Here is a 12,060-nt window from a genome sequence, read left to right as displayed (position 1 = left end):
TTGTTCTTGCTTAGATCATGTTAACTAAAGTAGTTAACTAATGTTAACTAATGGACCGTTATTCAAAAGTGTTACAGATTAAGTTTATCATCACTTGATTATAAGGATTTCATTGCTTTTCATAAAACTGTGAACTGATTCTATGTATTCTTTTTTCTTCTCTTTTAGCCACTTGCAAACAGGACAAGGACAGCCTTAAGGAAAGCTGAGGAAAGCTGTTCTCGGAGACAAGACTATACCTCTCTAGACTTGTGTTGTGTTTGTACTAAACCCAGAGCAGCCCTGAATGAATCGACGGAATGACCAGCTCATATTCTAATACTATAGGCTGCTTTTAAAAAGCTTTGCACAGGCTGTTTAATGCTGATAATGTACTGCGTGTGTCTTTACACAAAAACTACATGATGTTAATAGCCTAGAAATGAAAAACACAGGAACTCACAGTGAGTCCAGCTGCAATATCATGATAAACTCATTGTGATGTTGTTATAATTATTATTAATTTTGATTAATATCATGTTTTTGAGGGGAGCATCTCATATTCTGGTCTGTGATAAACAACTATACTTTGAGATTTTGTTGTGCAAGGTAAACCTTACACACTCACACCCAAACATTTATATGTGTTAACATACATGGAAAAATAAATCACTGTTTCAAAATGTGTGTGTCTTCTGCATGAGTGTGTGTAATGTGCATTATAGAACATATATATATATATATATATATATATATATATATATATATATATATATATATATATATATATATATACATATACATATATATATATACATATATATATATATATATATATATATATATATATATATATATATATATATATACATATATATATATATACATATATATATAATATATATATATATATATATGTATATATATATATATATACATATATATACATATATATATATATGTATATATATATATATATATACATATATATACATATATATATATATATATACATATATATACATATATATATATATATATATATATATATATATATATATATATATATACATATATATACACATATATATATATATATATATATATATATATATATATATATATATGTGTGTGTGTGTGTGTACATGTATATATTATACATGTATATATTTTACTTAAGGAGCTCATTAATTAAACACAATCTGGAACTCATGTCCACAATTTTTTTATATTGTGTCTGAATTTGATTAATAATTATTACACAAATAGTATTTTAAAATTACATTTAAATTTTTTTTATTTTACTCTTTAATTTACTATTAATTTATTCTTCATTTTTGTCTATTCTGTATTATTCCACCCTTGATATTACATATTCTTCTTGCTATTGTTAACCTATTGTTGTTCAGTTATTGTTAACCTATTGTTGTTCAGTTATTTATTATGGTATTATTCATATTATACAAATAATTTTATACTATTATAAATCTATTATATCGAATATGTTATTGTAGCGTTGTACTCGCTTTTCATATTAATCACTTTACTTTAAGTTGTACTACATGTACTTTTTAATATAACATATCACTTTTACTATATTTCTACTGTGCACTGTATCAGTTCATATTTTCATTTTCACTGGAACCATAGCTTTATCAGTTACATGTGTTATTATTTGTTGTGGAGTTCATCTGTAGGCTAGTGTGTCACTTTTTGATTTGTATTTACTTGTTTTATTAAATTTTCTCAACAATAGTAAATTATTAGTGTTTAAAGATGTATTACTTAGATTTTATCACAGAATTTCAAAGGGAATGAGCTGTGTTCTGATCTGAGACACGAAAGAGAGAAAAAAGAGAAAAATGTTGGGATTGAACACAGACAAGGCAATAAAATCAAATACATTTAATTAAATGAATATTCAAATTAAATTACATTCATATGTCACAGTTATACTAAATTAACATTAGAATTGTAAACCGAAAATAATAAACGAAATCAAGAAGTGAGACAAATGTGAGCTTTCACAATTCCTTACGAAAATTAATAATTTTCCAAACCTAAATAAATAACTGGAGGCAAAGTTTTTAACTGCACGTAGATCACAAACCTGAAATCGGTTGATAAATGTGAACGTTATCGTGTTTTTATTCAGAAAAAACCGGAGCTCCCCGTTTACTTCCATGCATTTTTAAGGCAGTCTTGCCCTCACTAACATGGCGGCGGCGTTGACGTATCGCAGCAACGGCTCAGAGCGACCAATGAGGCGTCTAGTTATTTATATGTCTATGGACTGACTAGTTTAACCGGCTGTGCATATGAGTGGAATGAGTCATGATGACGTTCGGAACCATTAATCAGCAGAACACCATTAATCTTTTTATTTTTTGAATGATTGATTTTATATTTTTCTTTAAATTTGACTAGTCTCTTTTAATCTATAATTTTTTTAAGTTTTTTTTTTTTTTTATAAGGTTTGTCACTTTTCGCTAGTGACGTTATGTCTTTGTGATGAGTTTCTTTTTGGTTTAAGAAAATAATTTAATTTATAAAAAATGTGTTGTTTGTAAATACACACATACCGTACATACATAGAGAGAATAATAATAACCCAGCAATATCTGGGAAACAGACTGACAGAAAAAAAGCGATAGCAATCAATCAGAGATCAGGTTTATTATTATTTTTTTGTTCTTTTACATGACTTTTGATGCTACATACCAATAACTAAAGTTTTAAAGAGTTTAAAAAGAGGTGATACTGTTTGACAATGGTTATGCAAAACTGAACCTCTTATTAAATTCCAAACATCAGGAAATAGTCCTGAAACTAAATAACAGATGCATAATAAATGAAACATTAATTAAAGTCCTTTCTGTCAGTAAAACTGATCTTCAGTTCTTTCATGGAGAGGTTATTAATCTAAAAGTCAGATCTGCTGCAGCTTTTCTGCATGAGAAACTGAAAGACATGTCTGAACTATAAAAGCTGCAAATGATACATTCATCGTGAAAGATTTGTTAGTATTTATACATTAATTCATGGAGCTGAAGATAAATATTTATTAATGCATTAATAGAGATGAAGACTGATTCATAAGCTCATATAGCAGTGGATTATTGTGTGTTCTCAGCCACTGCGGGTCATAAGCTCCTCCAGGGCTCTCTCTTTATGGTTCTCATGCACCAGTAGAACTTCTTTGATGGTGCTCTGCTGGAAACCCATCTCACAGAACTGAGCCAGCAGAAACAGGAACTCTGAAGCCTGAGAGAAACACAAAAACAGAAATACATTTACAATACATCAGATTAGTCATATTTGATGCACTAAATATTGATTGGATATGTGTTTTTGGTGCTAAATGCTATTTGGATGTGTGTTTTGAGCAGGTTGTTGAGCAGTGTTTGGCATGCTAAAGGCTGATTTGAGTTTGTTTGTTTTTTTAGATCTATTTATTAGGACAGGAAAGTATTGTACCACTGAATGCTAATTGGTCACTCATTTGAAAAGGTTTTTTTGCACTGGATGCTGATTTGTTGCTGATTTGAGGGGAGACTGCATGCCGATCGGTTGAGTGTTTGGCATGCTAAATGCTGATTTAAGGTACGTTTGAACACTGAAGGCCACTGGTTGCTGATCGCTGGATACCAATTTGTTAAGTGTTTGGAGTTCTAAATGCTGATCTGAAGGGTGTCTAGTGCGCTGAATGCTGATTGGTTGAGTGTTTGGAGCCCTTAAAGCAGATTTGAAGGGCCTCACCTTGGTCTCACAGTTCTGGAACATCTCCAAAGCTTCTTCCACCTGAGTCTTCTCAAAACCCAGCCGACAGAGACGGTCACATGACATCAGGTAACTCAAAACCTGGAGTTCGAGAAAGAATGAGAAACAGAATGTGTGTATATATATATATATATATATGTGTGAGTTTTTTTGAGAAAGTAAAAATGCACAAAGTTTCCTGTTAGGGTAAGGGTTAGGTGTAGGGTTGGTGTAGGGCAATAGAATATACAGTTTGTACAGTATAAAAACCATTACTCCTATGGGATGTCCCCACTTTTCACAAAAAACAAACATGAGTGTGAGTGTGTGTGTATGTGTGGGTGTGTGTGTGTGTGTGTGCGCGCGCGTTTGCATGTAATGAGTGTTACCTGATCAGGATTCTTGGGCCCTGTCTTCTGCAGTGCTAGTATGGCAGTGTGCAGTGTGTATCCGTGTTGTGTAACAGCTTCAAGAAGATCTCTTTCCTCCTGACTCAAAGCACACAGCAGATCTGCTGCAGCGTCCTGTAGCCCTGCGGACGTCCGCGGACGCACACCCTAAAACACAAAATCAGCTCATCAATAAATTTAAATTAAAGGGATAGTTCACCCAAAAATGAAAATTCGGTTATTAATTATTTAAAGTCATGCCTTTTCAAAGAAAGATCTTTGTTCATCTTCAGAACACAAATTAAGATATTTGTAATGAATTCCCGTAGCTTCATAAAATTACGGTTGAACCACTGATGTCACATGGACTATTTTAATGATGTCTTAACTACCTTTCTGGATCTTGATTGTGTAAGGATCCTTGCTGTCTATGGAGGCTCAGAGAGCTTTCGGAATTGATCAAAAATATCTTAATTTTATCTGAAGATAAACAAAGATCTTATGACTTTGGAACAACATGAGAATTAGTAATTTTTGGGTGAATTATCCCAGTAAGACCTATGAAGAAGATCTAAAGCTTTACAGTGTGTGTGTTACATGTGAGGATGTTTTCTGAAGCCTGGCGGAGGGCACCGGTCCTGCAGATGAGGGTCTCTGTTGTAGAAGGGAGTGTGAGTTTCGTCGCCCGCTGCTTCTCGTTACAGCGGGTTTCCTACGGGGGGCTCTGGAGCTGTGAGGGCTGCCCTGTGGCGTCTGGCTGAGGCCAGGGGGGATGGGCCTACGTATGTCTTTTACAGAGGAGGCGGAGCTTGGCCGGGCCTTGTGGGGCATGCTAGAAGGGGCGGGGTGCGGGGTGGAGTCTCGCTGGGTGTGACAGGTGGAAATCCACGAGCACTGTTGGCCGGAACTCTTCGGTCTCCCTTTGCTTCGAACAGTATCATCCTCAGACGAGCTCTCGTTGTCTTCACCGTAGCCGCCCTCGAAGTCCTCGTCGGCAATGAGGAACTGGACCGCCCGAAGTGGGCGGAGCTTACGCGAGTCAGCAGCACTGAGGCTTAAGCTGCGAGGGCGAGGGCCCAGTTCCCATAATTCTGCGTTTCTGAGGCACACCCTGCGGTTCTGCTGCGGGCTGCTGAACATCAGCCAATATGGCGGGCAGGTGGGACACACACTCTGGGGTGTTTTTTTGGCTTTCCTGTTCTTCCGCTGCTGTTCTTCCCATGCGGCCAGGATCTTTTTCTCCAGAGTGAATGAATACTGTACAGGACAACATATGAACATTGTTATATATAAAGATGCATTTAACATACAATTTCAAATGTTATAATGATTATAAGCAAACTATATATATATATTACATTCTGACCTTTGTATCATGCAGTATTTGAGCACAGTCTGGGATGGTAAGTTCAGGAGCTGTGGCCGGCTCTTTCTGACCCATCTGTATCTCCACTGAGTCCAGAGCAACTTTAAATGGCACTTCATCCAGACTACACATTCTGCTGACATGCACAAACAATTTAGATAAGTTAATACTGTAATCTGTAAAACCATATCGGAGTAGTTCTGTAGTTCATTTATACCCATGTATATGTATTTGTGTTGTTTGTATCTCTGTAGATCCACATTCAATGAATATGGTACCCTTTTTTGTCACATGACTGTTTTTAAGCATAAACAAGCAATGTTTTAGTATAATTTATATAAAATTATTGTTTTTATTTAGAGTTTGAATTAGCTTTTTTATAGCTTTTTCGTTCCCCATTTTAATTTTAGTTACATGTAATTTTTAAATATTACTATTTTTAATGTTTATTTTTTAGTGCAAACAATTATATAATAATAATTAACCTGACATATATAGTATATATAATATAATAAAGTATAATAAAATAAACCTATAACATAAGGTGTTAGAACTGTTTGAACAGAGTAAATGAATACAGCTATCCCACCTCAAAGGTCTTGACTTTTTAAAATGTAACATAAATCATAATACTATTAATGTTTTTTCCTTGTAATAAAAAGACATAATCACTAATTTAAATAACATAAAAAGTTAAGACGTTAAATTTAATTTCAATTTATATAATGTAGGCATGTATAAAATAATGTAATATTTTACTGTTTAATAATATAATATTACAATGCTTAATTATTGTAGTAAAAATGTTTACATAAACTAATTTAAATGACAAAACCATCATTATGTACATAATCTTATTTATAATATAATTCGCTGAGCCTAGTATTTTGAATGCAACTAATTGTAACTGTAAATTGGTTTATCCATAGATTATTATTGATTACAGGACATTAAATGAAAATGTCTTACCAGTAGTTTTGGTAGTGTCTCTCAGCTGAAAGAAGTGTGTGTATGCGTATTGTTCCTTGGTTGTAAAGTGTCAGACAATGCTAATAAGCTTCACATGTTCATAATAACAGAAGCATAATGTCCTCATGTGAATCAACACAGGCTTATACACACACACACAATCAGGATTATACACTGACTCACTCAATTATCCTTCCATATCCTGTTGGAACAAACACACACATCTTTACCATGTTCTTTTCCATTTCTCACATCATAGTAAGGTGCTGAAGATACTTGGAAGCTACTAAGAACTCCTACTGAGAACTAAGATACTCAGAACTCTTGGAGACATTGAGTCCTGATGCTGGTTGAGTAATAAATTAAAAATTAAAATTAAATTAAATTTATGCATTTAGCAGACGCTTTTATCCAAAGCGACTTAAAGTGCATTCAGGCTAACAATTTTTACCTATCATGTGTTCCCGTGTTTCCTCTGCCAATTGAGCTACAGGAACACTGTAGCTAATAATATGTAATCAGATACATACACTTCTGTGCTCTATATTAGCTCGAAGGCGACGTGTCTGTAAACTCTCTGTGAGACATCAGGAAATGACACAAAAGGCGCTATCACAGATGATAAACAAATTATGTGTTGTGCCATATTGAATACGCAGGAATGATTTGTGTGGTTTATGGCGCCCTCTAAAGGCCCTAAACTAAAACAGCAACATTTTTTGTTTTCTGACCTTAATGCATGTGCTTTAATGTCATTAAGACAAACTGTTACACTGATTGATAAAAAAAAAATCTGAATTGTGAGGGTAAAAAAGTATGAAAAATGTGCATTTAAAAAGGATTTTAAAAAGTGTTGACTTTTATTTCCATGGAGAAAATGGATTTCCATGATTCCCACATTTTCTGACAAATTCATTTCCATATTTTAATGACTTCTCTATTATTGTCTTAACAACTAAAAAAAATGCATTAGTGTCTAAGAAACACTCAGAGCTTGAATGTCTATAGACTACAAGAATTTCTGAGTTTTTAATGACCTTTTAACATTTTATTACTTTTCATAACTTTGCCTGGCTCACAACGAACTTGTGAAGTTGTTTGCTATTTCCAGGACCCCTTTTCATATTTCATATTGTATTATTTATAAAAAAAAAAAACAACAAAGTAGTGTTTTGAATAAAACACAAACAAGTCTGGTTTAAAAACATATTTATAGTTTTATTATAAGCAGTTAACTCGGTAATGTAGAGCTAAATACCATGAGATATGCAGTTGTAGGTAAAAAGCAGTTTTGTGAAATCATCACTGGCTATAAACATTTGTAAATAACAGTAACTACATGATTTCAGTGAAATGATGCGAAAGAAAACTGATAAACTGATGGTGAGTGAGCAAAAACACACACATTCTCCAGGTTACAGACATCTGCTGATCCTTTCACTCTCTCTCAAGTTCTCTCTGTGACAGAATCGTGCCTGTTCTGCTAAAATTAATTGACACTACACTCAAATTATTATATACAAATACAATTCAGTACAACATATTGCTACGGTGTGACCCGCAAACATTCAGCATGAACATTCACCGCATTTCTCTCTCTCTCTCTCTCACACACACACACACACACACACACAATTCCTGTGCCTTTCTAATGGAATTGATGAAAACTCAACTGCTGCTTTGGAAATGGAAGATGGGAGCAAACCAATGGTCCCGCCCTAGTTTGATTGACAGAGACACTATCCAATGACCTCACACGAACCCTTTCTCATGCACTATGAACCATTAAATCCCTTTCTTTCACCTGAATATTTAAATCTATAGAAAAATAGAAACAGGGAACATCTGCATCCCAATTTGAATATTCTCCATACTACAAGCTATGCAAAATTTTGTTTAGTGTTCCACAAATTAAAGCGTCAAAAAATATCCTCAAGGTGCCTAGAAGGTATACTTTTTCTGCGGATGCCTTTTGAGCCAATACTACCCACAAGCTTCTTGCATCACAGAAGAGGCGGAGCTTCAATCAGAGCTTTAATCTTCGGTTCCTTATAAATTTTTTGAGTTGTAATAGTGAATAATTATGAATTCCAAGGCCAAAGCTGCAACAGCAAATATGTACAAGTAATAATAAATTGAACTACATGTTAATGTTTATATAAATTGTGTTCATTTTACTACATTATATATGGCAGTACTAGCATATGACATACTCAAGTATGCATTTGACCATCACCAATTTAAAAAATACCTGTAGTGTGCAGAAGCAAGCAAACTGGGATGCAGCCTGTGTGTGTCTCACATTTCCCTCTGAAGTTCATCTCTATGTTGCCATTGCTTCAAAACACACACACAAGCGCCTTCAAATAACACTACAAGGACAAAATGCTGAAGAATGTGCAGTCCCTGGTTCATATTAATGCTTCACACACACAATCAAATATCCTCGCTGGGACTCTGACCTCAAAGCTCGCATTCTCATCAATTATGTGCTCAAACAGGAACAGGAAGATAAAGAATAACTGCATGCTGAGAATATCAAGTGCGTTAAATATACCTAAAAAACTGTAACAAATGTTAACACTCGCTTTTAATGATTGCACATACATCTGCGTAGTGATATCCGGGTCAGGGTTCGATTCATCCTGATATGTCTCAAAAGCAGTTCAGAGCCTTTACTGCAAGTGTAAACGCTACGATCAGAATCTGGTGTGACTCTAGTTTGATTAAAGTGATTTTGGTGCCAATCCCTCTGATTGGAAATGCTCCTGTGTACTTCGGAGAGTCAAAGTACCGCTGAAGAACTAAACTGCATTTGTTTTAAGTACATAAGGACACTTTCTTTTAAGAGGGAGAGAGTATTAAGATCTTCGCTTTGACTATGCAAAAATATGTTTTGATCTTTGTGGTTCAGAATATTTAGTCTTTGGTAAACTTTACAATACTCTAGTTGTGGTAGAAAAATATCCAATCTGTACTGTACTCTCAAACTAATATCAGGATCGGATAAAAATGTTTGCGTGAAATGACTGATGATGAAAAAATGATGTTTTTGCCACTTTCCATAAATCTCTCTCTCTCTCTCTCTCTATATATATATATATATACACACACACACACACACAGGCATGTAAGGCATGTTAGACTTATTGATTCACTGACCTAACGTAACCTCTGGAGCACCCTTATTTTGACGCCCCTCGCACAAAATATCTGATATGCGATGATTATATAATAGCTATCCAACAGTTACTGGAATCATAAACCATGATGCAGCTGATGTCAGATCAGCGGTTTCCTGCTGATACACACGAGTCCCGACAGCAGAATGAAAAGCATAGCTAAACACACCGGCAGAAAACCCACAACACACTCACACATACGCACACGTCATGCAGTTTCACTTGTTTATAAAAGCAGCTCTATAAATGTGCCATTAACTGTGGAGTTAAACATGACTTCACTTTGTCACTTTTCATCCTGTAAACGGTTCGCCATACCAAAACACATTCACCAACAAAATCAAACGATATGGTTTCCTCAAATAAAATCACACGTCTGTACAGCGCACGTCTACACGTCCCAGCTTGGTTGGCGTGATCGGATGCGATCAAATAAGCACGCCCTGGGGTTGCTGCAGGATCTTGATCACTCTGCTCAGAGATTCGGTAGTAGCGAAGGCCAGATACTGACAGCACAGCCAGTCCTCCAGACTCACGCCGCAGCCCGTGTCCAAAGAACGCTCTGCGAACTTGATCATCATGAGCGTTCGCTTCAGGTCCAGCCAGTTCTGCAGGACGGTGTGGCGTTGGACCGTCCCGGCGGCGGGGTTCAACGAATTGAACAGATCCTCTCGGGGGCCCCACAGCAGACACTGCAAACACGCTCGGGCGTCCCCCATCTGGATGCGCTCGGAAGGGTTGGGATTGAGCAGGAGCGTGGCCAGCTGTTGAAGACCGTTGGAGTACAGGGATCGCAGGGGCAGCTGGGGCAAGTCAGAGCTGCAGTATTCCCTCTCCTTTAGCTCCGGACATTCCTCGAATGGGTTCGGACGATGCAGCATCTCGTAGATCAGTATCCCGGTCTGGAATTCGTCGCACTTGCGGTATTGAGTGGCAGTGAGGAGCTCAGGTGCCAGACGGGACTGGTCTCGGAGCGAAGAGGGTTCCAGCACCACGTTCTTGAGTTTGGCCTGAGAGAAGTTGCTGATGATGAGCCGGGCCGGGCAAGCGGACGCCGTCGCCGAGGAAGGTCCAGATGCAGCGTTGTTGTTCGGTTCCGTGAGCTCCGGGTTCCAAGGGTTCCCGGGCTGACAGTGCACCAGGAGGAGGTTCTCGAGCCGGAGGTCACAGTGCGTGACGTGGTAGGGTTTCATGTGCTCTAGTCCCGCACACAGCTGCAGCAGCAGGAGACACACCTGGCGTTCGTACAGCTCTGGGTTTCGCGCATGTCGCTCTACGCCCTCCCGTACGAAATCCGCCACTGTCTGGAACGGCACCTCTCGAGTGATCACCACAACACGGCTGCAGAGTTTCCCGCCCGGACCCGCCGCATCGTTCTCATCATCTTTTCCTTTTCCCTCTACCTCTCTACCTTGCTTGTCTTCTCCGTCCTCCTCATGCTCCCAGGGCATCAGGCGGGCCGGGACGTCTGCCAGGAAGTGCCCACAGTCCTGCTGGATGTTGAAGTGCACAGCGATACTCTGCCGAACTGCTAGGCTGTGGAAAAACTGCTGCTGAGTCTCCTTCACCACTCCCCGACAGATCTGAGATCAGACAGAACGAGAATGTACATATTTTTAATATACGTGCAAATCTGAGAAGACCACCTAGGCAACATTCTGAAGTGTTAAGAAGTTACGGCCAAGAAAGCACCGAATGCAATTCTTTGTGAATAATTTCATTATGCATTTGTTGAACTTCATCTCTATTAAAGGGGTCATGAACTGAGAAACAAACTTTTCCTTGATCTTTTGCCATGTACAGTTCAGGTACACCCCCCCACCCCCCAAAATTTTTTAATTATTTTACCAAAATAAGAGGGATTATACAAAATGCATGTTATTGTACCGACCTGAATAAGATATTTCACATAATAGATGTTTACATAAAGTCCACAAGAGAAAATAATAGTTGAATTTATAAAAATTACCCCGTTCAAAAGTTTACATCCCCTTCAATTCTTAATACTGTTTTGTCACCTGAATGATCCACAGCTGCTTTTATTTATTTATTTTTTGTTTAGTGATAGTTGTTTATGAATCCCTTGTTTGCCCTGAACAGTTAAACTGAGAACCGTTCTTCCGAAATATCTGTCAGGTCCCACAAATTCTTTGGTTTTCCAGTATTTTTGTGTATTTGAGATCTATCTTTTCACACTGAGGACAACTGAGGGACTCATACACAACTATTATATAAGGTTTAAACTCTCACTGATGCTCCCAAAGGGAAAACCATGCATTATGAGCTAGTGTGGGGGTTAAAACTTTTGAACAGAATGGAGATGTGTACATTGTTCTCATTTTGAATAAATATCATATTTTTTAACTTAGTACCTCCCTTCAGAGGCTGCAGAAGATAGTTGCATGTTTCCTGGAAG

The 12,060-nt window shown here is 36.9% G+C and overlaps 2 protein-coding genes across 3 annotated transcripts in view; both read right to left on the bottom strand.

The window, feature by feature from the left end:
• Window positions 1-2,633: 2,633 nt before the first annotated feature.
• Window positions 2,634-6,855, bottom strand: LOC113043199 (ubiquitin-associated protein 1-like). 2 transcript variants are annotated; one of them, XM_026202425.1, is made up of 6 exons: window positions 6,463-6,855; window positions 5,494-5,626; window positions 4,725-5,384; window positions 4,128-4,295; window positions 3,739-3,840; window positions 2,634-3,243 (listed from the first exon to the last, which is right to left on the bottom strand). In XM_026202425.1, exons 2-6 carry the CDS (start codon window positions 5,623-5,625, stop codon window positions 3,109-3,111), a joined length of 1,197 nt encoding a protein of 398 aa, XP_026058210.1. In that variant the 5' UTR covers window position 5,626; window positions 6,463-6,855; the 3' UTR covers window positions 2,634-3,108. The 2 variants fall into 2 exon arrangements, with proteins under 2 accessions (XP_026058210.1, XP_026058209.1); XM_026202424.1 differs by having other exon boundaries at window positions 5,494-5,629; window positions 6,463-6,854.
• Window positions 6,856-7,654: 799 nt separating this feature from the next.
• Window positions 7,655-12,060, bottom strand: part of LOC113043198 (inactive tyrosine-protein kinase PEAK1-like) — a 32,977-nt gene continuing 28,571 nt past the window's right edge. The window contains exon 5 of the mRNA XM_026202423.1: window positions 7,655-11,227. Within this exon, the coding sequence (XP_026058208.1) occupies window positions 10,073-11,227 (1,155 nt within the window). The 3' untranslated portion in view covers window positions 7,655-10,072. The remainder of the gene's footprint in view (window positions 11,228-12,060) is intronic.

This window comes from Carassius auratus, chromosome 25 (genome assembly GCF_003368295.1).
Source record: "Carassius auratus strain Wakin chromosome 25, ASM336829v1, whole genome shotgun sequence".
Classification (NCBI taxonomy): Eukaryota; Metazoa; Chordata; class Actinopteri; order Cypriniformes; family Cyprinidae; genus Carassius; species Carassius auratus.
Note: the sequence above shows the minus strand (reverse complement) of the source record. Positions and strands in the feature narration are given on the sequence as shown.

What these genes read in the sequence shown, in the direction of transcription:
- LOC113043199 (XM_026202425.1), bottom strand. Translation starts at nt 5,625, where the DNA reads ATGTGTAGTCTGGATGAAGTGCCATTTAAAGTTGCTCTGGACTCAGTG. An exon ending in GGCCCAAGAATCCTGATCAG is followed by an intron (nt 3,841 to 4,127) that starts GTAACACTCATT and finishes CTCGAACTCCAG; the next exon opens with GTTTTGAGTTACCTGATGTC. An exon ending in TCCAGAACTGTGAGACCAAG is followed by an intron (nt 3,244 to 3,738) that starts GTGAGGCCCTTC and finishes TGTTTCTCTCAG; the next exon opens with GCTTCAGAGTTCCTGTTTCT.